General features: G+C 32.1%; 1 protein-coding gene across 8 annotated transcripts in view; it reads right to left on the reverse strand.

The window, feature by feature from the left end:
- Nucleotides 1-27876, reverse strand: part of Mp (collagen XV/XVIII-type protein multiplexin) — a 754107-nt gene that overhangs the window by 201537 nt on the left and 524694 nt on the right. For 6 of the 8 annotated variants that reach the window (XM_076407452.1, XM_076407453.1, XM_076407450.1 and 3 more), the window contains 4 exons: nucleotides 12888-12902; nucleotides 5362-5548; nucleotides 5110-5304; nucleotides 175-365 (listed from right to left, as the gene is read on the reverse strand). In XM_076407452.1, coding sequence (XP_076263567.1) covers nucleotides 175-365; nucleotides 5110-5304; nucleotides 5362-5548; nucleotides 12888-12902 — 588 coding nt within the window. The remainder of the gene's footprint in view (nucleotides 1-174; nucleotides 366-5109; nucleotides 5305-5361; nucleotides 5549-12887; nucleotides 12903-27876) is intronic. The other 2 variants (XR_013006194.1, XM_076407451.1) reach the window with 1 other exon arrangement.

The following is a 27876-nucleotide window of genomic DNA, read 5'->3' on the forward strand; positions in this document are numbered from 1 at the left end:
ACGTAATATTCTTGACATAAAATTACTATACTTAAGTACTTAAGTTATACTGCTTGTATATTAGTATAATTTATATTCTTCTTCTTGGAAACTTAATATGCTGCATACGTATGTGTGTAATACGAATATGCCTAATAGTGGTGATTGAGGATGAATAATTGATGTATTACTTACCTTCAGGGTTAATATTTGATCACTTCCGCCAGACATGATTACGGATCCAGGGGGGCCGCGTTCACCTTTTTCCCCTTTTGATCCAGGGGGGCCTATGGGTCCTACGGCACCATCTAAGCCAGGATCACCTCTGGGGCCGGTTAATCCGATCGGCCCTGCCAGGCCTGGCTGTCCATCTTGTCCAGGTTCACCTATAACAAAAATCAGCGTTCTTTTATTAAATTCTTCAATATGTAACAGGTCAATTGAAAAGTCCCCGGCCTACTATAGTAAAACACATTTTTTTCTGCCAAAATTAGTTTGTTTTTATTTAACATAATTAAGGATGATACACTGATTATAGCGACCGTCCGACGTTCTGATACCATTTCTGTAGAACGATTTGATCTTTGCTTCAAAATAGGCCTCAGTTTCGTCGATCACCTCTTCATTCGACGAACGTTTCTTCCCAGCGAGCATTATTTTGAGAACTGATAACAGGAAATAGTCGCTGGGAGCTAGATCTGGAGATTACGGTGGATGAAGAAGCAATTCGAAGCCCAATTCATGGATTTTTTCCACTGTTTTCACTGACTTCCGAAACGGTGAATTGTCTTGGTGAAGCAGCACTTTCTTTTTCTTCAAATGCGGCCGTCTTTCAGCGATCTTGTCCTTCAAATGGTCCAATAACGCTATGTAATAGTCGCTGTTGATGGTCCTTCGTTTTTTAAGGTAGTCAATGAAAATTATTCCATGCGCATCCCAAACTACAGACGCCATAACCTTGCCAGTTGACTGTTGCGTTTTCCCACGCTTTGGAACGGGTTCATTGTGTGCAGTCCACTCGGATGACTGTCGATTGGACTTCGGAGTGAAATGATGGAGCCATGATTCATCCATTGTGATATACCCGACGCAAAAACTCGGGTTTATTATGCTTGATCATCTAAACACTGCTCCGAATCATCAACTCGTCGTTGTTTTTGGTCAAAATTGGTTTCACGCGGCACCCACTTTGCCCAGAGCTTTCTCATATGCAAATATTCGTGAATGATATGATGTACATGTTCAGTTGATACCTTTAGAGTGTCTGCTATTTCATTCAATTTCAATTTACGGTCATTCAAAATTAATTCACACTCACAATGTTTCCGTCGGTAACAAACTCTTTTGGGCGTCCACTGCGTTCACCGTTTTCGGTGCTCATTTTATGACGTCTAAACTTAGCATACCAATCGTTGATGGTTGATTTTTGCTGGGGCAGTGTTCGGAAACTCGGCATCAAGCCAACTTTTTGCTTCAGCTGTATTTTTTCTCTTCAAAAAGCAATATATTATCAACACGCGAAATTCCTATTTATCCATTTTTTTCACAATAATAAAAGTTGCTTCACTTAAAATGCTATAAATCACAAACTAATGATCCGACCGCTGTTAACTTATACACACATCTTGTGAGGGTTAGGGCTAACTAACAAACCTATGGATTTAATTCTAGTAGCGCCATCTATGTTTCAGGCCGGAAACTTTTCAATTGACCTGTTACAGTAACGATATATATATATATATATATATACATATATGTACATATACATATATATATATATATACATATATATATATATATATATATATATATATATATATATATATACATATATATATATATATATATATATATATATATATATATATATATGTCTTTCTCTGTGATATTTTAAAACTATTTTACCAAATGTTGTTTGAGATCTCTTCAAAATGTCTCTTCAAAATACTTTGTGAAATCTATTTTAACATACTTTATATCGAAATACTATCAAAATACTCTTGAATGTGAGATATTTTTGAACTATTTTTTGTTAATCTTTTGATGCCCTCTCAAAATATTTTCATATAGACATTTGTTCTGAAACACTTTCTAAAATATTTTTTTAAAAATATTTTCTAATAGATTTTTAGAATGTTTATTTTTGTATTACATTTTTATTAACAAGTCCTGAATTAATGATTTATATAGCAGAATATCTCAGGTATTATAATCCGGAGCTAAAAAACGGAAACTTAAAATTTAACGTCGGAATAGTGGATTTCAGAATTTAATTGGACTCTTTCCGAGGTGCATCTCTTATTAAATAAAAGTTCAATTTAAGTTTCATTAATTAATATTTTCTGTAGGGCGCGAACCGAACTAATATTTCTCAATAAGGCCATCAGACCAGATCAGAGGTCTGGCGCGAGATAGTTCGCAAAGTAAACCGCTTGCTGGTAATTTTAAGGGAGAAATTGGAAAACTTAATTATTTTCGAAACTGGCAACTTTATTATGTAAGTTCCTTTTTCAGAATCCTACTACATATTTAGGTCAAGTTTTACTTTTCTGAATGGAAATAATTCCTTAGGATTGATTATCCGGGAAATCTAATGTTAAGATGATAATATTATAATAAACTCGGTACATTTGAGACAGGATACGGTTTTGACATGATGTATGCGAAACTATAAGTGTGCTGGTAAAGAGTACAAGGGGAAAGAGAGGTGGGTGACAGGCAGTGTCGCTTGCAGAGGTCTGTATTACATTTAAATGTTCAAAATTAAGTATTTTCATATGGCTTCTTTTGCCAAATGTTGTTTTATTCTTATGTGTGAAATAATGAGTGTTCTCCTGTAATTGTATTGAATATTAATCATATAAAAACAGTGATTACTTTTTGTCTATTCAAAATAACAGTTAACTCGCATCCTAACAATATTTAATATATTGCTTATCACAATTTGTAAATTATTTTTAGGATTAGATAATAATATCCTTCTTATTTTATTCTAGCTAAAAGGAGATGCAATGTTATCTGATACGTTCGAACAAATAACCGAATCATCCCGCAAAATTTAGCTCATTGTCAAACGTCTGCAAAATTCTTCAGAACGTTATTGAAGAACATCCCTATACGAAGGGGGTGATGAACAAAGGTCACCTTGATGTTAGCTCTATCATGATTATTATGCTATATCATCAAATTAACAAAATGTTTAAAAATACTGAGTAGTTTTTTTGATATAAGCAAAATTTAATACAATTACTTCAGAAGAAACAGTTAGTCTGGAAGATACCCATAGGAAAAGTTGAAATATGGAGATCTTTGGGAGATGAAGAATATCTCTTCATAAACCGTTTAGAAATATAGGATTTAAATAGTGTAAATACAACCCACGACGAGATCTGTTGAAACTTATAAACATTACTTTTAAAAGAATTCAATTTTGAATAGCATATAATGAAATCAAGGAGGACTTGTTATTTCAATGTGTGTATTTAGATGAGAAAGTAATATTTCAAAATTGAACAAAAAATAAAAATAGAGTAAGTCAAAAAAAATTGATGGAAAAAGGTAATCATTAGAATGACATTTGACTCAGTTTTATTAGTCATAATATTTGTTAATTATTCATTGCAGATATATTGCTCTTCATGCTGGAAATAGGAATGGTTCGATGAAATGGTCCTCGCACAGACTATGGCTTTAAAAATGCATTATACACTGGGGCGAGAGATCCCAACAAGTGCTTTGGCAAAGGATGTAATTAAGTAATGGTTTAGAATACATAAATTAAATTTTTAAAAGATCATAAGTGAGATGTTAAAAGCTCTTTATCAGATACTTAAAGGAATAAAAACATATTTTGCAGACATTGAAAAAAAATTATAGATAACGCAGTGATTTAATATAATATTATCAAGAAAGATGTACATAGATACTGACAGAAGAAACCAAGATGGGATATTAAAATTCAGATCAAACACAACAACTAAGTAAACAAGAACTAAATGTAACAATGATGCTTTCTGATAAAGTCTCTAGGAGATACCACTGCATAAAAAACGCGCCTAGAATTCCACCTCATTGGTGGCGTGGAAAAGAAGTTAATGTAAATGTAATAAAACACAACTCTAAGACAAAAACTATTATTATGTTTAATTAAGTGTAGCTTAAATTCTTCGATAATATATGCATTTGATGTACTATAATATTAAACTAAATTATATTTGATAACATTATTTTCGTTTCATTATTTTATTTACATTAGAACTTTATTTTATCAACGCAAAAATTCAAACGACTAAAACTCAAAGTTGATGCGAGAATACTGCAATGTTTTGCCGTCATAGTCCAATAACGTGAATTCATTGTTTTATAGAACGGGTTATAGGTTAGATTCTGCTATCGCGTGGAATATTTTGTTGCGAAAGACGGTGTGGGCATAATATAATGACAGGTATGTGTCGTTTGCTTAGAAAATGTGTGGGAAGGACTATAAGAGGTCAGAACGATATCGAAAGTTATTCTGATGATTATGAAGCAGTGCTACCGAAAGTGTCACATATACTTCTCATAACAATTATTTTTCAGGACTTAACAACTAAGCAGATAAAAATATCGTTGGAGATGAAACTGAAAAAAGAAAAACAAAGAGAAGGACAAGGGGGCCGATAAGAAGAAGGGTAAAGGAAAAGGAAACAAAAGGAAGACTCCATAATCATCAGAGTAAGAATGGTTGTTTTTGTCTCGTTTGTCTGGGAGAGTATACTAAAAGTAGTTCTGGAAGAAAGTGGGTATAAACTATGGACTCTGGTTTCATTAAAGTACTCATATGGTGGTCATCATTACATATATCACAAATGTGATGAGTGTGATTATATGTTTATTTTTAGTTTTTTTTAGTCATTTTTTTTTAGTTTATTTTTAGTCATAAAAGGAGAGTTTCTATAAAATCGCTTTTCTGAATAAATTATTGTACCTTTAGATAAATAATTAGTATTAGTATGAAGACAAACATATTGTGTAACACTAAAAGCAATATTTGTCTATCCAAAATAGAACTGATGAAGTTAGAGGCATTACAAACTAAATTGGTACAACCGTACACTGTTTACCCTACATTTATTATATAGTCAAAATTACCTTTTGGTCCAATATTTCCTGTCTCTCCTTTTGGTCCCGGCGGACCAGGGACGAAATCCGTAAGTCCGTCACTAGATATCGACACTCCTGGTAATCCCGGCGGTCCAGGTGGTCCTGGTTCACCTTTTAGCCCGTCTTTTCCAGACGATCCCGGTTTTCCCGGAGTACCGTCAATTCCTGGGTTTCCAGTTTCGCCTGATTGTATGTACTAGAGTTAAAATCTGTTTATTTTCTTAAATTGGTTATGAGTACCTTTAAGACCTGGGAGACCCCTTTCTCCGGGCAAACCTCGATCTCCAGTTTCGCCTTTGGAACCCGAGCTTCCTTTGGATCCTGTAGCTCCTTTCTCTCCTTTCGATCCGGGATTTCCTGCACGGCCAGGTTCACCTTTAGCTCCGGGAATGCCCGGCCGTACCATAGGTCCACCCATGACAGTATCCTAGATAAAATAAAAGTTTATTTATTTATATAGTAATAAGTGTAACATCTGCATGGGGGAAGTTACAATAATGGATAAAATGAGTTAGCATCGTCGTTCATTTTGTGAGTTCGTGGCGATGCGGTTGACAATAGTTTCAGCCAATTAACGAACACATACTTAAATTAGGACGCTGTAATTACATTAGCAGGAACGGCGCGACGTTAATTTGGTGACATAAAACAAATTTACCCCATTAACCTTGTAGTTTAGATCGACCCTATAGAATTGTATTTATTAGAATTCCTAAATATATACGCAATGACTTAATTAGGAATTAAATTTGGTCCGGAAATCGTTTTGTTCCGTTCTATACTACATCGTGTTAAAATCGGAAATCAATGGTGAAAGGACGGTGACTGATTTGTCATGACTTTGCAGTAGTAAATTTATCATCAATAATAAAATTAAAACAGAAAAATGTAAATTTAAAATAAACATCAAAATGTATTTCTTTCTAAAGTTTTCAGAGATATCTAGTTTTCGTAATCTGGTGCTTGCATCTTTTATGATCAATTCACTTTAAAAGGTATAAATTGAGTTAAATAACTAACAATTTTGTGTAAAATTAGTGCATTGTTGATTCTCAGATTGCCAAAAGTAAATTGATCTCTTTGCCTGGTGAGTAAACAGCTTTTGCTTGAATCCGCGATATTGTAACGGTTCGAAATTAGTTAGTAGTCATTTTCGCTAAAAGAGGTGATCATTAAATCGGAAGCGGACAATAGATGACTGTAGCAAAAAATCACGATCAATCGCAAATATTGAATTGTTATAATAATAATACACTATAGAGGTATGATTAAAAATATACTTATTCGAAAATTAAGACTGAGGTTACCATTATTTTACGAGAAGTAAAAACACAAAAGTTCAAAATTAACCATGTTAAGTCAAAGACCAATCGACAAAACCTAAAAGAAGGGCTATAAAACACTGACGTCACATAGTTTAATCAAATGTATATCAGTTACCCTTAACCTGATAATTTTAACTAAATTCTAACAATAAAAAATTATATCTTAAAATAATCTTAAAATCATGTCATATACCTTCAAAATAAGTCGCACTATAAATATGACACGGGGAGTACGAGTCTATATTATATTTACCGTGAAAGCATGTTCAATCCTGTACTGCTCGATTGAACTGTGTTCAACGACTCAAGAATTGATAATCTGAGAGACCTTCCAAACTTTACCCAGTTATCTATAAAGCGAATTAATCATCTCGAAATTTGAGATACTTGACTTAATTATTGATGAAACTATCGTTAAATACCTTGATAATTATGATCAATCAATTTATAAAAGGTAAACCATTGAGGCTTGGATACAAGATTTGGAAACTATTTAGAGTGAGCAGATATTATTATAATTTTGTTGCTATGCACAGACAAGAACGCTCAAACCTCAAATAGTATTAGCGCTAGCATGGGACAAGAAGGATATAAAATTGCTTGACCTGTAGAAGGAATATTCTATCATGACAAAATAAGAAATGGAAAATAAAGAATAAGGTTATTTGGATCATCGTTTTGATAAAATTATGACATATTATGCCTCAAGTACTACCGCAATAATGTAATTTGAATCTGTTTGTAAACCATAGATGCTCAAAGACAGAAAAGGTTAAAGTAGCCGTGAATCAATCAAGATTCGCTCATAATTATTGCCGAACTTGGCATTTTAATCTGTTTTGGAGGTGAGAAACTGTACTGGCCTCTAGTTAGTCATTATTTAGAACCAGTTAAATAGGGACAAAACAATATCTCTGTTACCATAAAAGCGAAGGGTTATCTTAGATGAAAACATACGGCAAAGCAAGGCAGGTCAAGTAAACCTTCATCAGGTTCTTCCGAAATTCTTTTATAAGTTGTTAGATTTGACAGTTTGGGACACCATATGATATTTTGGTATACAAAATAAACTTTCAAAACTCTAAGTAAAACTAAAACAGTTTGTGGTCATAGTTTTCAAGTAAACTTTAATTTTCTTATGATTGTTATCTTTCACAATTTCGAATCCCATATCCCCATTGCGATATTTATAGGACATTCAATAGTTCACACATGATTCAATAACAAAGGCAGATTTAAAAAAGTGTTTCATATTATTTATTCTTCATATATAGAGATTTGAAAATTTTATTAAAAAAATCCTATGTTTTTGATGGTTGGAAAGTAGTAGATTAACATTTGCTTACGTTAATATTTTGCATTTTCTTCAATAGATATATATCCTCAGAGTAAAAAGCAATTATCTAATATATTTTTACTGATATAAGAATATCTATATGATCAAAAATTATATGCATTGATATGACAGTAAATAATATTAAATAAAACAGATTCCTTATAGTAAATGTTCTTGATATACCTATAGTCAATTCAAAATAGCAGTGACACGAGTGTTAATGTATGTCTGTCTATAGTTGTAAATTCGTTTTACAGTCAGACAATATTATCCTTGTCATTTTATTCTATTTAAAAAGAGATAGAATGCTGTTAGAGAAGTTCGAACATGTAAAGAAATGAGCCTGCAAAAGTCCGTTTGTCAAACTTCTGAAAAATCTTCAAAATATTATAATTACGGGTTTTGCTTTGTTTTAACAAATTTGAAATCACCGCGGATTTTATTGAAAATATTTTTTGCGCCTTGCAGCTGCAACTGTATATTAGTACGGACACGGTCACTAAAATATCTCAAAAATAAAACACAATATAAGAATGAAACCGTGTTTATGCGAAACAGGTGACGAATCAAGATCAATCTTGGTGTTTCAGAGATCAAATATACGAAATGTATAAAACATTAAGTAGTTTTTTCAATCGAAACATAATTTAATATAATTATTTCAGAGAAAATTGTTAGTCTAGAAAGTTTCCACAAAGATCCAAATCGAGGAACAATTATATCAGTTTATGTATTTAAAAAAGTCATTTCAGAATAACACATTGGGTTGCTCATAGCAAGATGATAATAAATATAGTATAAAGACAACAAAGTTTCATGGAAAAAGATAAACGTTGGAATAACTATCAATTAGGTTTTTTTAGTCATAACATTTACTCATTGCAGTGCAGAATTAGTGTTTCTCTAAGTCCAAGGGTGACTACCATGAAGAAATTAACCATAACTTGTCTTTGCAGTAGTTTGAAAATCAGTTTTTAAAGAACTTGGAGGAACCTTTAGTAATAGTTATGTACCATATCGACCATATATATAGTAACAAGTTCATCAACAAAAGCTGCAATTAAGGAATGGCTTAAAGTACATACCTAAGATAAGTTTCGAGGAAATCATGTTAAAGAATAAACTATTTCAAATTATTACTCGGTAAATATAAATGAAATATTTAATTGCATTTTATGTAATTTACTTTTTTAGAATTAAGAAAAAAACAATGAACAACTGAGAAAAAACCACATGTTATGGCCACAGAGTATTATGTCTCCCTCCCTATCACTGCATTTTTAATTCAATTGAGTTGATATTTCAAAGAACTGTTACAATATATATTCATGTCGAGCAGGATATCTAAACCAGAACTGTCTGGATTTATGGAAAGAGGCATTGTCGAAAATAACACCTTCGGTTTGTATGAGCTCAATCAGACACATTGAAGAAGAACTTGACAAATGGCAGAATCTTGAGCAAGTTTTTAATACATTGGAAGTAAACATCTTGGTTATTATTTGATTAGTATTTGAATTAATGAATGATGAATGGTGATTTATGATTCAATACTGACGATTACCAAGACAGGGTGATGAAAGAGGAAACCACTAAAGGTCAGTATACAATTAATATACTTTAATTGTAGGGACTTGTATTATAGAGTGTGAAAGCGTTATGAGCATGTGTGTTATTGTTCAGAATATGCATGAACGTTTGGTTAACATATATGAGTAGAGAAATAATACTAACTGTTTTGCAGATATGGCAAATGTATTAAGGATGATGCATTGATTAAATGTAGTTTTATCAAGAAAGATGTATACAGATAGTAATAGGACAAAGTAAAGAGAAATATAGTAATATCATAATGGCATTTCAAGGATACATTGCATCGAAAGAAAGAGCTAATTGTAAAACATAAATATGCCCTCTAATGAAAGTAACATACATTACGTCTAGAGCCCTACCGATACTAGTGTGGAAAAAGCTCAATGTATATATATTAAAGCAATTCTAACCTATATATTGCACATTGATGCATTTGAAGTACTATAATGTTAAAATAAATTATATTTAATAGAATATTTGTTCAATTATTTTATTTATACTAAAAATTTTGTTATATGTCAGAGCCTAAATGTACTAAAACTCAGAGTAGCTGCGGCAACACTGCGACGTTACACGTGGCTTTCTCGACGTTCATGGCTATTTTGACTTGACTATATATGATATTAATTGAGTTATATTTTCATATGTATAAAATACCTTAAATTTATTTAAAATGAACAATGTAAAAATTCCTACAGGACAAAACAAATAAACCAATCAAGTAAATTTTAAAAATATGCTTGACTGAAAACAAATGCCATACCATTGTAACAAAAAATCCTAAATACCATTCCTTTGATCCAATTACGCTTTTATGTTCGAAAATATGTCGATAAATTTTCGCATCAACAAAATAAAAAACAAGAGAGGTTATGGTTATGCTAAATGAGAAACAATAACAACAATAATAATGCAGGGAAATGAGAGAACGGAATGAAGATCGTAAACTTTCAATCGTATTTATTTCTATGGTTTTCCGTTTGGAAACCACCTGAGATGGCTGTAAAAATTATTGTTTTCCTCGTAAACTTTATCGCCGAGTTTATTATACCGCTTCTACATATTGTTATAATTTTAGGGTTTAAGAATATATAGCCAGAGTACGTTTTTAAAATATATTTACTACCGGTTATGTATAGTGAATATTCTTACATGATTAGGGCTGAGAAAAATTATTTTTTTAAAGGATTATTATTAAGATAATAAATGTTTAGTATTAATTTTCACTGATCATTATTTTATACCCTGTATATTAGATAGTTGCATTTGTTCTCATTGGTGATATCTGTTGGTGAAAATGCAAAGTTTTGTGTGGTTTAAATGTGGTGATTTTGATGATAATAACAAAGAAAGGCCTAGGGGACCCAATAATTCGCAGAAAATGCAGATCAAGAACACGAGCAATATTTATATATCTTCATAGATCATGGATCAATTGTTTCCAGAGACAAGGAAAGACGGTTGCTAAACGAATTGCCAAAAGTAGAAGACTTTTTTGAAGCGTTTTGCGATTGATGACGGAAAGTTAGTCTCACGACAATAACAAGTTTAAAAAGTCATTAATTAATCCAGGAGAATCATCCAAATTGAAGTGGAATATTCATGACCATAAAGCATTGCTAGGCACATGGTGAGACTGGCAATATGTAGGTACTAAAACCGAATGAAACTGTTTCTGTAGATGTCACTGATGTCACTTCAGCTGACTGATTAACATATTATTATGAAAAATATCAGCAATATTAGTTGTGTCGCTTGATAACATTTGGTCATGAATTGCAAAAGTTGTGAACGATATATTGTTGTAGTTCGAATGGGAAATGCTCGCCCTGCATGTTTTGTTCCTTGGTTACTACGTGTTCAATTGAATATTGTATAATTAAGCTGGTATACGGTTTCAATGTTGAAAAAATGCGGAATATAGGTATCTAAAAAACGTGAGCGAGGTTTACAAACCCTAAACAAATCTCCGCAGAAACGAAAAAAGGTAAATGAAGGTGACCATCAAAGATAAAAGCATTTAGAACCAATATTTCAAAACTCTGTTTGAACCAAGCAAGGTATGAATCTGAGCTCTGAATGAAAATAAATAATACACCCCTCAACACTAGAGGTCAAGTCAAACAAGCAATAAAGGTCCAAAAGAACAGCAAAGTGACGGGAATAGATAAATCACCTGGGGTGAGTAATTAACAGAATCTATTCATGCAGTGATAACAAGAATATGGAAGGAAGAGGCAATCCCCGAGGCCTAGAGCAAAGATATTACTTGTCCTATTTACAAAAAGGGAGATAAACTAAGAGGTGATAAGTATTGTGGAATATTTCTTCTATGCACTAGGAACCATGAGTTATTGTTATGGACAATGCACCATATCATAGTACACTGGTGGAGAAGATCCCAACAAGTGCATCAACAAAGGCTACAATTAAGGAATGGCTTAAAGTACGTAAAATATGTTTTGAAGAAACCATCTTAAAGAAAGAACTATTTCAAATTGTCACTTGGAAAATATAAATGAGAAATTTAAATGCATTTTATGTAATTTACTTTTTTAGAAATAATCCTGAGAATAGATACACAGCAGATCAGATTGCTGGACGTTATGGGCACAGAGTATTACGTCTTCTTTCCAATCACTGTAGATATAATCCAATTGAGTTGTATTTTAAAGAACTATTACAAAAGATATTCAGGTTAAGAAGGATATTCTAACCGAAACTGTCTGGAGTTTTGGAAAGAAGCATTGTCGACAATAACACTTTCGGTTAGAATGAGCTCTATCAGACACATTGAAGAAGAAATTGACAAATGGTGGTATCGTGAGCAAGTTTTTGATAGATTGGAAATAAGCAGCTTAATTATTCACTTCAGTAGTGATTCTTGCAGTGAGAGTGATTGAATAAACTTTATGAATGTTGGTTTATGATTCAATGCTGACAATTACCAACACAAAGTGATGAAAGAAGAAACAACTAAAGGTCAGTATACAATTAATATAATTTAACAATAGAAAATTGTATTATAGGGTATGAAAGCTTTATGTGTATGTGTGTTATTACTCAGAATATACATGAACGTTTGTTTAAAATGTATGAGAAGGGAAGGAATGTATACTACTAACTATTTTGCAGATATGGCAATAATATTAAGGATAATGCTATGATTCAATTTAGTTTTATCAAGAAATATGTATACAGGTAGCTATAGAATAAACTAGGGAGGTCAAATTGAATAACTATTCAAGGTCAAGTTAGTCGATAGTATATGCATTAGATGTACTATAATATTAAAATGAATTTAATTAGGTAAAATTTGTGTTTTATTAATTCATTTAGATTAGAAATTTGTTATATGTCAATGTCGAAATGTATTAAAACTCAAAGTTAATGGGCAACATTGCGATGTTATTTCAAATCACATGAATTCACTGCTGTTTTTAATCTACTATACATTCATAAAGTCTTAAAAAATATTGCATACTAGACAATAATAAATCAAATTAACTTACCTTAGATCTCATTGGCTGTTTGAAACATATCATAATAATGTTACGAATATTATTAAATTTAAATATGCAGGCCCAATTGGGTGCTAAACATAAATGAAAAAATAATGAAACTGTCTAGTATTTACATTAGTATTATTTATATAATTTAACGCATCAATTATTTTCTGGTTTTAATGGCCCAATTAAAATTAAATTATTTTAATTTTAAGTTACATTCAATTTATATAATGGGGTATTCGTCCAATTTTTGAATAAATAACGTCCGTGGAGAACTACGTGGGTTGTTTGTAAGTTAGTAGAGCGAAACATATTTTATACATTCCTAAAAAATGTTTTATATTTGGCTTTATGTTTACGACAGCTATATTTTGTTGTTTTTTTCATGCGGCATTAGAAAATGAGAGAGTTATTCTTTTTTTGCCGAGGTGGGATGATCTTTGTTCCTATTGTTATTATATTTGGTAGACGTTGGGATGTATAATGTTAAATAATAAAAATATTAATCTTAGTGTAAATGAGTACATTACAAAGTAATATGGAGTTGATAAAATATATTTTAAATATTCAATGTTTAAATGAATGAAATTGTGTTAAATATAACAATATAATATTCTCTCCGTGATTTTTTATTTTGTCTTTATATAGCACTATACATACGATTTAAATATATAATGAAATAATATATTCCTACTAGTAACAACCAGTCATAATTCATTTATGGTTAATAAATAATAAAATAGTACACAATAATGATACTCAGTAGTGAGCGTATTCACTAGCTAAGAACTACGAGAACACAATTATTGATATCAAGTGTGTGTGATATCAAGTATCAATATCAATTTTAACAAGTTTCAATTTTATCAATCAATATCAAGTCTTCATTTTACTAACGAGGATTTATCTGGACTGGACCAATAGTTTAACGTGGACTCTGAACCACGGTCCCCGGCATTAAGCCTATCTACTGCCGAGCGATCAACTTAGAAATCATCCCAGAAGGCATCCTGCCTTATCCAGCCTGGTTGCTGGCGTGACTGGGATCATTCTCCTTTCTGAATTTAGCACCCTTGTCTAAGGACAATCATAAATATTAAATAATCACAAATATAAATTTACGACCATACCCCATTAGGATTCGAACCCGCGACTATCTCAACAGTACGAGGACCGTCCTGTTGCCTTTAGCACTGTGCCAACCAAGCCGACTAATTGGAATTGGAAACTTGATAAAACAAAGAACAATAAAAAAACAATTTACAATTTTTTAAAAAATCGCTCAGATATTTTTTGGCGTTTCCTTTTTTTTTCAGTTCCTTTTCATTCTTTTTTTTCATCAGCCGTTCTTTTGAGCAAGTTCGACATGTTTTGTTTTCCATTAGATATAATAATATTATAGGTTCTGATTGAATATTGGATCATCAATTAACTGAGATATAGTTCTCGTTATGTGAAGATATCATTTGGTTATGTGAGATATATTTTAACTAGTGCTTTTAGCAAACCTAGAGTTTATACATTTTGAATTCATAATCCTTTGCTTCATAATCTTGAATTAATTCAATTAACCGGAATATATATAAATACTTATCAAGAAACGAAAGACAGACTGACGTTGCATTGACAATCGTCCTCTTGTTACTCGAAGTATTCCTTTATTTAGTTAGTTAAAGTTAAGCTAAATTATTACAGTTAAGTACAAATAGTTATTATTACAGTTAGCTCCTAACTATAAACCCTAGGAATCAGGAAACATCTGTATTCTGTGAATTCATCGTATAAGCACCACAATTCATGGTGTAGATCAACCAAAACGCTTTTTTGTAGTTAGTGTGAACTGTAACACAGTCTATTGGCGTTCGGACAGACTGCAAACTAGGTCATGTCATGAATATTGGAGTTCAGAGTGCCAAATAGTGCAATTCAGAATGTTATCAAAAGAATACTCAAGAGAGAGGGTACAGTCGATAATTCACAAATAGTTTTACTAAAAGCAGTTCAGATGTGAATAACGACCACTTCCACCTCTGCTTAGTTGTATCTTTACGAGGGAGTTGTTTTATAGCAAAATCATCATCAACCATGTGAATCAACCATCTGGAGAATATGGATGAGGAAGCAAGTCGAAGCCCAATTCATGAATTTTTGATATCGTTTTCATTGATTTATGACACGGTGAATTGTCTTGGTGAAGCAGCACTTTCTTTTTCTCCAAATGCGGCCGTGTTTCGGCGATTTCGTCCCTAAAACGGTCCAATAACGCTATATAATAGTCGCTGTTGATGGTCCTTCCCTTTTCAAGGTAGTCAATGAAAATTATTCCATCCGCATCCGAAAATACAGACGCCATAACCTTGCCAGCCGACTGTTGCGTTTTCCACTCGGATGACGGTCGATTGGACTTCGGAGTAAAATAATTTATTACGCTGGATCATCTTCAAATACTGCTTCGAATCACCAACTCTTTATTGTTTTTAGTCAAAAGTGAGCTCGCGCGGCACCCACTTTGCACGGAGCTTAGTCATACACAAATATTCGTGAATGATATGATGGAAACGTTCAGTTAATATCTTAAGGTGTCTACTATTTCATTCAGTTTCAATTTACGGCTATTCAAAATCATTTTGTGGATTCTTTAAATGTTTTCATCGGTAACAACCTCTTTTGGGCATCCACTGCGTTCACCGTCTGAGGTGCTCATTTCACCACGTCTAAACTTAGCATACCAATCCTTAATGGTTGATTTTCCTGGGCCAGTGCCCGGAAACTCGGCATCAAGCCAAGTTTTTGCTTCAATTGTATTTTTTGTCATATTGTCATATTGTCAAAATGTCATAATTCACAAACTAATGATCCGACAGCTGTCAAATATATACACGGATCTGTTGAAGGTCAGGGCTAACTAAAAAACATTTGGATTTAATTCTAGTAGCGCCATCTATGTGAATGAAGTACTACCACAGCTGTCGTATTCTAGAGACCTTGCTCCTTCTGGTTACTACTTGTTCCGACATATGAGCCGCAACCTGCCTGTGCAGCACTTCACTTCTTATAAAGATACAATACTTTTTACCGATTTTTCACAATAAAACTTTAAATTAAAAAAAATCCATTAAAACCAATTTATAAGCTCAATAAAAGAGTTGTGAAGCAAAATAAATATTTTTGAACACTACGCGTTTCATAGCTTATATATTATTTTGTTTATAAACTGTGTCCTCTCCGTATACGTCTTCACCGTCTCCCTACTTGTTATATGTTTCCTAACTTAGTCAGTCTTGTTTAAAACATTGCAAGAACAAGATTGAAAACTTTGCTACCTATTAACTTCCTAATTAAAAGTCGTTCTTAATTATCCCTTTAAGTTTCTTAATTAACTCCGCTGAGTTTTATTATGGTGGAGTTTTTCCCAACTACGAATTCATACGATGCAGAATCGATCCCGACCGAGAGTTCGGCGAAAGTCATCGATTGTATAAACTGCATGAGGTCACGAATTAATTTCGCTACTCGGTTGCTGTATTCACCGCATATTTGATCTTCTGTACGTTAAACTACCAATTCCCATTTCCATTAATCATCGTTAATAGACAGGCGCATATGTCACGCGAAATTTTATGGTGTACGATTGCTAAAGGTAATGTAAATTCGGTAAATACCCCGAAAATGTTGCTTATTTTTGTCTCAAAGCAAAAATTACGATAACTTAACCAAATTTTTTTCAATTTTAGTGTTAAAAACTACTGTTTGTGTTACTTTTTACAGTCTTTAAAGTATCTCGTCACATATGGGGTCGTATCTTATTTGATTAATTATATATATGAACCGCTAATAACTTTATTCGTGCTTAAGCTTTCGAACAATATGGAAAATATATTCAATGTCAACTACGAATTCATACGATGCAGAATCGATCCCGACCGAGAGTTCGGCAAAAGTCTTCGATTGTATAAACTGCATGAGGTCACGAATTAATTTCGCTACTCGGTTGCTGTGTTCACCGCATATTTGATCTTCTGTACGTTAAACTACCAATTCCCATTTCCATTAATCATCGTCAATAGATAGGCGCATATGTCACGCGAAATTTTATGGTGTACAATTGCTAAAGGTAATGTAAATTCGGTAAATACCCCGAAAATGTTGCTTATTTTTGTTCCAAAGCAAAAATTACGATAACTTAACCAAATTTTTTTCAATTTTAGTGTTAAAAACTACTGTTTGTGTTACTTTTTACAGACTTTAAAGTATCTCGTCACATATGGGGTCGTATCTTATTTGATTAATTATATATATGAACCGCTAATAACTTTATTCGTGCTTAAGCTTTCGAACAATATGGAAAATATATTCAATGTCAACTACGAATTCATACGATGCAGAATCGATCCCGACCGAGAGTTCGGCAAAAGTCTTCGATTGTATAAACTGCATGAGGTCACGAATTAATTTCGCTACTCGGTTGCTGTGTTCACCGCATATTTGATCTTCTGTACGTTAAACTACCAATTCCCATTTCCATTAATCATTGTCAATAGACAGGCGCATATGTCACGCGAAATTTTATGGTGTACAATTGCTAAAGGTAATGTAAATTCGGTAAATACCCCGAAAATGTTGCTTATTTTTGTTCCAAAGCAAAAATTACGATAACTTAACCAAATTTTTTTCAATTTTAGTGTTAAAAACTACTGTTTGTGTTACTTTTTACAGACTTTAAAGTATCTCGTCACATATGGGGTCGTATCTTATTTGATTTGTTATATATATGAGCCGCTAATAACTTTATTCGTGCTTAAGCTTTCGAACAATATGGAAAATATATTCAATGTCAACTACGAATTCATACGATGCAGAATCGATCCCGACCGAGAGTTCGGCAAAAGTCTTCGATTGTATAAACTGCATGAGGTCACGAATTAATTTCGCTACTCGGTTGCTGTGTTCACCGCATATTTGATCTTCTGTACGTTAAACTACCAATTCCCATTTCCATTAATCATTGTCAATAGACAGGCGCATATGTCACGCGAAATTTTATGGTGTACGATTGCTGAAGGTAATGTAAATTCGGTAAATACCCCGAAAATGTTGCTTATTTTTGTCCCAAAGCAAAAATTACGATAACTTAACCAAATTTTTTTCAATTTTAGTGTTAAAAACACTAGTTAGTTTGTGTTACTTTTTACAGTCTTTAAAGTATCTCGTCACATATGGGGTCGTATCTTATTTGATTTGTTATATATATGAGCCGCTAATAACTTTATTCGTACTTAAGCTTTCGAACAATATGGAAAATATATTCAATGTCAACTACGAATTCATACGATGCAGAATCGATCCCGACCGAGAGTTCGGCAAAAGTCTTCGATTGTATAAACTGCATGAGGTCACGAATTAATTTCGCTACTCGGTTGCTGTATTCACCGCATATTTGATCTTCTGTACGTTAAACTACCAATTCCCATTTCCATTAATCATCGTCAATAGACAGGCGCATATGTCACGCGAAATTTTATGGTGTACGATTGCTGAAGGTAATGTAAATTCGGTAAATACCCCGAAAATGTTGCTTATTTTTGTTCCAAAGCAAAAATTACGATAACTTAACCAAATTTTTTTCAATTTTAGTGTTAAAAACTACTGTTTGTGTTACTTTTTACAGTCTTTAAAGTATCTCGTCACATATGGGGTCGTATCTTATTTGATTTGTTATATATATGAGCCGCTAATAACTTTATTCGTGCTTAAGCTTTCGAACAATATGGAAAATATATTCAATGTCAACTACGAATTCATACGATGCAGAATCGATCCCGACCGAGAGTTCGGCAAAAGTCTTCGATTGTATAAACTGCATGAGGTCACGAATTAATTTCGCTACTCGGTTGCTGTATTCACCGCATATTTGATCTTCTGTACGTTAAACTACCAATTCCCATTTCCATTAATCATTGTCAATAGACAGGCGCATATGTCACGCGAAATTTTATGGTGTACAATTGCTAAAGGTAATGTAAATTCGGTAAATACCCCGAAAATGTTGCTTATTTTTGTTCCAAAGCAAAAATTACGATAACTTAACCAAATTTTCTTCAATTTTAGTGTTAAAAACTACTGTTTGTGTTACTTTTTACAGACTTTAAAGTATCTCGTCACATATGGGGTCGTATCTTATTTGATTTGTTATATATATGAGCCGCTAATAACTTTATTCGTGCTTAAGCTTTCGAACAATATGGAAAATATATTCAATGTCAACTACGAATTCATACGATGCAGAATCGATCCCGACCGAGAGTTCGGCGAAAGTCTTCGATTGTATAAACTGCATGAGGTCACGAATTAATTTCGCTACTCGGTTGCTGTGTTCACTGCATATTTGATCTTCTGTACGTTAAACTACCAATTCCCATTTCCATTAATCATTGTCAATAGACAGGCGCATATGTCACGCGAAATTTTATGGTGTACGATTGCTGAAGGTAATGTAAATTCGGTAAATACCCCGAAAATGTTGCTTATTTTTGTCCCAAAGCAAAAATTACGATAACTTAACCAAATTTTTTTCAATTTTAGTGTTAAAAACACTAGTTAGTTTGTGTTACTTTTTACAGTCTTTAAAGTATCTCGTCACATATGGGGTCGTATCTTATTTGATTTGTTATATATATGAGCCGCTAATAACTTTATTCGTACTTAAGCTTTCGAACAATATGGAAAATATATTCAATGTCAACTACGAATTCATACGATGCAGAATCGATCCCGACCGAGAGTTCGGCAAAAGTCTTCGATTGTATAAACTGCATGAGGTCACGAATTAATTTCGCTACTCGGTTGCTGTATTCACCGCATATTTGATCTTCTGTACGTTAAACTACCAATTCCCATTTCCATTAATCATCGTCAATAGACAGGCGCATATGTCACGCGAAATTTTATGGTGTACGATTGCTGAAGGTAATGTAAATTCGGTAAATACCCCGAAAATGTTGCTTATTTTTGTCCCAAAGCAAAAATTACGATAACTTAACCAAATTTTTTTCAATTTTAGTGTTAAAAACACTAGTTAGTTTGTGTTACTTTTTACAGTCTTTAAAGTATCTCGTCACATATGGGGTCGTATCTTATTTGATTTGTTATATATATGAGCCGCTAATAACTTTATTCGTACTTAAGCTTTCGAACAATATGGAAAATATATTCAATGTCAACTACGAATTCATACGATGCAGAATCGATCCCGACCGAGAGTTCGGCAAAAGTCTTCGATTGTATAAACTGCATGAGGTCACGAATTAATTTCGCTACTCGGTTGCTGTATTCACCGCATATTTGATCTTCTGTACGTTAAACTACCAATTCCCATTTCCATTAATCATCGTCAATAGACAGGCGCATATGTCACGCGAAATTTTATGGTGTACGATTGCTAAAGGTAATGTAAATTCGGTAAATATCCCGAAAATGTTGCTTATTTTTGTTCCAAAGCAAAAATTACGATAACTTAACCAAATTTTTTTCAATTTTAGTGTTAAAAACTACTGTTTGTGTTACTTTTTACAGTCTTTAAAGTATCTCGTCACATATGGGGTCGTATCTTATTTGATTTGTTATATATATGAGCCGCTAATAACTTTATTCGTGCTTAAGCTTTCGAACAATATGGAAAATATATTCAATGTCAACTACGAATTCATACGATGCAGAATCGATCCCGATCGAGAGTTCGGCAAAAGTCTTCGATTGTATAAACTGCATGAGGTCACGAATTAATTTCGCTACTCGGTTGCTGTATTCACCGCATATTTGATCTTCTGTACGTTAAACTACCAATTCCCATTTCCATTAATCATCGTCAATAGACAGGCGCATATGTCACGCGAAATTTTAATCTTGGCTTCGGGGCACCTCATCTGTGCGATGGAAGCAGTTCGGCGCATTCATACCGTAACAATAAAGGCTTTGTATGGGATATAGTCACATTCGCTTAGGCCTATCGTTATATACAAATTATCCATGAACAATATTAGTTGATTGCTGTTTTAATTTATGAGGTTATGAAACTATCAAGCGTAATCATTTTTTCAATAGCTATGTTACGATGGCAAGTTTACGTATTTACTTTACCCGAACTAGATGTTGTTGCAACGGAAAACGGAGATTTAAACGCGTACCAACATGTAGAAAATCGGTATTTGAGGTAGTTGTTTCAACGAAAGATGGTGTAAGATTGCTAAAGGTAATGTTAGTTCGGTAAATACCCCGAAAATGTTGCATATTTTTGTTCCAAAGCAAAAATTACGATAACTTAACCAAATTTTTTTCAATTTTAGCGTTATAAACTACTGTTTGTGTTATTTTTTGCAGTCTTTAAAGTATCTCGTCACATATGGGGTCGGATCTTATTTGATTTGTTATATATATATGAGCCGCTAATAACTTTATTCGTACTTAAGCTTTCGAACAATATGGAAAATATATTTAATGTCATGTGACGGGTTCAGTTGGTGACAGAAGTGACTCTAGTAAGTTTATGTTTCTACAAGATTCGAATGCCAAGGAGATAGAGTAAAATAACGGTCCCATCATGACTACATTTTAAAAGGCATTATCAAATATCTGACTTTTAGTACAGAAAATAGTTCAACAAATTATACTTCATCAGTCTATGAGATAGTGATGCCTAATATTAGGAACTATGTACGTGTGAGTACGTGATGTAAGTTTGAAATATTTCAAACAATGCTTATATAATGAGTATAGATGGTTTATACCTTTAGTTATTTTGGCTGAAGCCAAATGAAATGTAATCAATTAAACAGTGGCCTTGTTTAAGAATTCATATTGATAATGTAATTGTTGAGATGAGAGTAAATTAAAGCATGTCTAAACACAAATGTTGTAAAAGTACTTGATAACGTATTATAATTTCATGTACTATTATACATTTCCAATTTGTGTATTGTTTTAGCTTATTAGGCACTCTTTAGGTAGTATAAACTTGCTACACTTTAGTTTTTTGATTTTTCTCAATTATTGTACAGATGGCATATTAATTTTATGTTTTTTAATGTTCTATCATATTTCATAGCTAATATGCCTGGATCACACTTTCTCTTATTGATGTTGATATTGATTGATTATATATTATTGTTTTAAAATTGTTATTTACTGACATGTGCTTAAGAGAATATATCTGTTTTTGTGACACAGCATCTAAAAACGAAATTTTAAACTCATTTTTCTCGAAACCACTTTTTTTGGAGACGATTGACACGATATCTCAAGTTATGCTGTGCCAGTTTACTTCATATCTGGGGTGAGCATTCTCCAGAGAGGCTGTATCAGATTTTAGGCATATTTGGATTAGATACGTTGATAAACATTTGTTCTGTTTTTTTGTATATTTCGAACTACAAGTAACAGAATGCGGAAATGATGGCAGGGGAGCGTTAAGTGACGTCATTCTTTCGTAGCACTTCTGATTGGAGTTTTTGCTTTTTTATTATATTTCTTGAATTTTTTTTACTTTTTCTACAAAATTGTTATTAATTATATTTCTAATATGAAAATAAGTATTCTTTTATAATATTTATATCATATATCATTATTATAAGTCACATATATCACATATAATATTACAAATGTTTAATATATAATTATCACAAATTTTTATATATTTTTAATTTCTGAATATTTTATTAATTCATAAAGAAAGATCCTGTAAAATCATAGTTTCATTGTAGTGAAAATAATTTATCGGTAATTAAATTATTGCTCATTACGTAAATAAATGACAATCGGATAAGATTAAGTTTGGTTAATAAGCGGCCTGCGGATAAATCCTCATCTAAAGTGTTTGTCCCGTTACACCGTCCAAAATTGAATTATTTGTGCTTTAAAGCTCTCGGTGGTAGGAATGCACAAGATTGGAATGGATCGAATATATTCGGAGGGTATTTTATACGAAAACTTTTTATTACAAATTATTACATTCGTAAACAGTGAATTCATTTTACTTCAAATACTCGAAATTAATTTATAATCCAAATAGGTTTATTGTAGATATCACGAGTGTTACGACACATTTATTCTGTGCTGAACTACATGTTAATCCGTTTGCAATCAATAAACAATCACCTTTTATTTCGCGGATTACATGAAATTGGTAATACTTTGTCATCGCCTGCTTGTTTTATGGACACCGTAAAACTTTGAGTGCACATTCCGCTTGTTGACATTTAACTCTAACTCGTAACATTTTATTCGATCACGATAATTACGTTATAAATTCTGCTTCCTGTTTTAATTAGTTCCGGTAGAGTGACGGTCTTGAGAAGCGAATTGTAAAATTTAAGTTGCTCTTGTTTTATCTTGAGCTTTATTATGTTTATTTTTTATCCTCTTGTTTGGTTACAATTTCAATTATCAATTATTATCAAATACCTTTGAGAAGATCTGGAGAGACCTTTGTATTCTCACTATTCTAATATGTTTTTATAAGATATTTGTATGGCTTCTTATGTTAACATAGTAGTGGTCTACATATTTTGTTCATAATTAATATAATTATCTTGAAGATAGTTTTTAAGTACCTTATTCATTATTTGAGTGCTACCTAACTAGGCTTAATTCTTAAATAGGGTTTGTAAATATTAATATATTTTAGCATTCAGATAACTTATCTAGAATACTCTCAAGACTGTTACAATGTTGCGTTATGTTTTATTATATTAAGTTTTAGATAGTATCTCACTTCAGAAGCAAATCTCCTGTCATCGTCTAGAAAAATCACTATTATCGCACCCATTTCATCTTATGTCTCTTCTGTCTTAAGTGAATTGAGATTTATTAGGACTATTTAAAATAATCTACATTAGCATAACACTAACGCTAGTTTTATAATAGTTTCTAGCGGGATATTGCGTTAAACTAATTCATTAGAAACATATAATGGGGTATTTTCGAACCTCTGAATGTTACTTAGTTCTGAACCTCCTTCAGCTAGTATACTATGGTTGAAATCTGTGAGACTAAAACTGAACAGAAAGTCTATAGAGTAGGTTGCCAAAATATTAGTGAAATTATTTATTATTATTATATTTATTTGAATAAACAGTGTTATTATTTTAGAGTCCTTGTGAAGTGGCAATACATTATGCACGAGTCATCTGTCAATTTTCAGACGTTTCTTCTCATTCAGTTGCGGTCCATTAAAACGGCTGCAGTATTGCTGTTTCATCAATTTGAATCAAATTTTACGACTAAAACAACTAAAAGGTTGTATACAATGCTCCGAATACAATTTTACTATTTTTGTCTACGAATTTATAATTTGTTAATGGTTCAACACGATTACCACAAATTTTCATTTCTTCGTGTGCAAATACTGTAATTTTTAGAAACATCTCATTTCCTCTATTTGCGACCTAATATCTATCGAAGAATGAAGACGAAGCCTCTGTTGTTTCTAGAGAGGTACCATTTTGGCTGCGGTATCTTCGGGAGATGTTAACATCGAAGTAGAAAACGAAAGTCCCAGTTAACCCATTTGATTTTGAAATTTGTTGATATCTGATTTACGTATTTTCTTTAATTTTCTATTTTAAAAAAATTCGGATAGATAATAAACGAATACAATTTTTCTTACTTTTGTTATCATCGTCATCTGACGAAGTAATATTCTTTCGCACGCCTGGACAAGGATTTAGATTCTTATTTAAAAGATGCTTAAAATGTAGACATCTATAGGAGGCCAGGAGAGGTAAGTTTTCTATGGTGAAATTACTAATTATTATTATAGTATAATAATTAGTAATTAGTATACTATGGTTGAAATCTGTGAGACTAAAACTGAACAGAAAGTCTATACAGTAGGATGCAAAAATATTAGTAAAAGTATTTATGATTATTATGTTTATTTGAATAAACAGTGTTATTATTTTAGAGTCTTTGTGAAGTGGCAAAACATTATAGACGAGTTATCTGTGTCAATTTTCAGACGTTTCTTCTCATTCAGTTGCGGCCCATTAGAACGGCTGCAGTATTGCTGTTTCATCAATTTGAATCAAATTTTATGACTAAAACAACCAAAAGTTTGTATACAATGCTCCGAATACAATTTTACTATTTTTTGTCCTCGAATTTATATTTTGTTAATAGTTCGACACGTTTACCTCAAATTTTCATCTTTTCGGGGAAAAAACCAATTCCAATGGGCTGGACAAGATCAAATTATGACTGTTGTCGAGTGGAGTCTAATAAGTATTATTTTTTTGAACAATACGAGCCCAATACAAACCCGGTTACTAGTGCAGATCAATTGAGTGGCTTCGCCCCGGGTCACAAACCATACTAAATATTTGAGACAATGATGAGTCCCATAGAAAACATGTGGGTATTTATTAAACGGACGATTGTAAGAGTGATGACCGCCACCATGAAACTCTCATCAGTGATCACAACTTCAAACTGCAGAAAGATGCGAAAACGTGCATTGAGAGAATGCCCTAACACATAGAAGCCCTTACTGAAGAAAAAAATGTTGAAATCGTCAATCTAATACAGTATAGTTTGTAAAATAGTACTCAAGAAACGATTAGAAGAACCTACAGTTTTTCCATCCTGTTACACAATGCAGATAATGAAAAAGAACAGATATATGGGTTAAATAAGTTTGCTGTTGCAACTGTTACTTCTATACGACACAACCTTTTAACAGGCTTTGATTTTATTTATTATATATTATTATTTATATTATTTATTTTTATTATTTTTATTATATTATTTATCTTATATTTTATAGTCAGATAGTTTGAAACAGACAAAAAAAAACAGAACAAAAGTTTAGCAACGTATCTAACCCATATATGTATATGTATAGTTTGTAAAATAGTACTCAAGAGACGACTAGAAGAAGACACACAGTGTATATATATAAATATAAATATATATATATATATATATATATATATATATATATATATATATATATATATATATATATATATATACGACCTGTTTAACGATCTGTTAATTTTAATTAAATTATCTTACGAACAATAAAGCTCCTACCGCCACATTACGCTAAGAACATTTGCGACTCCTTTGACGGTATAAATAACCGTGCTCTTCCGTATAAAACTGTATAAAACCTCCCCCTTTAAATACCACGAATTTCCGCCTCAAAGGCCTCAAAACAGCTTCGGGAAAAATCCTCCCAGCACTTTTTTATGCGCCCAATGAGAACGTCCTTTTTAAATAAGATGTAGAAGCTATTAGATGGGATTTATTTAATTCACACTTTGAGATACCGGCAGAGGAGTTTCATTCGCAAAATGCATCCGCTTGTCTGAGTGCATAATCGATATTTATTGGGCGATCTCTTTCGCTGCGGTCCTTCTACTGAATGACGCCAAAGAGAGGACTGGAGCTTTTAAGGTAATTATTTTGATGGGTTTTCGGTACTGACGTATTAGAATTCGGTAGGATCTAGAATAGATAGACATAAATAGCCATATTAAATTCAAAATTAGAAGGGAAAATAAAGGCTTCCTTTATATACAGTCAATTACGAAGGTATCGAACTATGAACATCATTTAGTAGACATTTTTAGTAGTTCATTTCAAAAGTAAATTCGAATACGACAGTCTCATTTCTCAGATCGTACCGTTCTGATCGTACATGTTTTAGATGTTGTCAGCTGATTTAAATCATCACAACATCTATATCTTGAAGAAAATAAATGACTCATAGATAGGTTAATGAACTGATGCGATTGCTAAATAGCGCTAACCAAGCGACAGAGGTTAAAATATCATGTCAATCTTTAGGTGTAAAGATATAGAGGTTTTAATGGGTCATTAAATGTTATATTGAAAAAATAATACATAAATAGAATAAATAAAAAAAACAGCTTGCAAGTATTTACCATTTATTCTAGAAAACATTTGAGAATAATGAAGGAGTTTTGCGAAAGTTGTTGTTGTTTGTTGTTAGGAAAGACTTATTATTTAATCTTCGTATTATTCGTTCTGAGATATCGGAGGAAACATGAATAGCTAACTATACATTAAAGATGGCTACAAAAATTATTTTAACTAATATAAAAAGGATTTTGTTGCCCAATTTCTAATTGCTATTTTACTATTTTTTGGGATAATTTGATTTACTTTAAGAAATTTTAAATATTTAAGTATATAACTAACCTTCCAAAGTTAGAGTGATTTTTACGAACCAAACAAATGCTAACTAACTGAGATCCACTTGGCTATCCAAAAAGCCTCTTTAAACTCTATATGCAATTAATTCAGATTAATACTAAATAGATAATAAATCATTAAATTAATTAATTTTGACTGCATATACATGTATGGTATTGTATGGTAAATGTATGGTAAATTGAAATTGCTAGTCGTTTAGATACCCATTTGAGTTGTTTCAGAAAAAGCAATAGTAAAACTTAATGTTTCTTTGTAATGAAATACATGAAAAATAGCGAAAATCAATATGAACACAGCCATTTCTTAATATGCATCCAGCTATGCGTCTCATCTTACAAGCCGAATGTCTTTCTGCCGGTAATTTCCCTATTACTAGAAAAAAAAAACGTAAAAATGTGATCCCAATCCATGAATTTGGTTTCAAATGCTCAACTATAGGCCAAATTGAGAGGTCATTTGAAAGAAGAAGATTTTTTTCCGCTGTTTTTCAAGACATGTCCTAGACATTTGAAAACATCCCATTATCAAGGGTTTAATACTAAAATAAGTAAGATATTATTCAGACAGCTTGTAGAATTATTAGATTATTTTATTTTGTATAGAGAATTACGGAGTATGGAGATTTCAAGAAAAATTTGGGATTTAAAAAAATAAAAGGGTAATGTCGCAGGATAATGTATTAGATATTTATTTTTCAAAGATCTTAATACAAAAACATTTAGATTTTATTTGAACAAGACTGCATAATTCATTGCGCAAA

This window comes from Rhynchophorus ferrugineus, unplaced genomic scaffold (assembly GCF_030347505.1).
Source record: "Rhynchophorus ferrugineus isolate W39M unplaced genomic scaffold, kcgeb_rfMv2 rfM6, whole genome shotgun sequence".
NCBI classification, from domain to species: Eukaryota; Metazoa; Arthropoda; class Insecta; order Coleoptera; family Curculionidae; genus Rhynchophorus; species Rhynchophorus ferrugineus.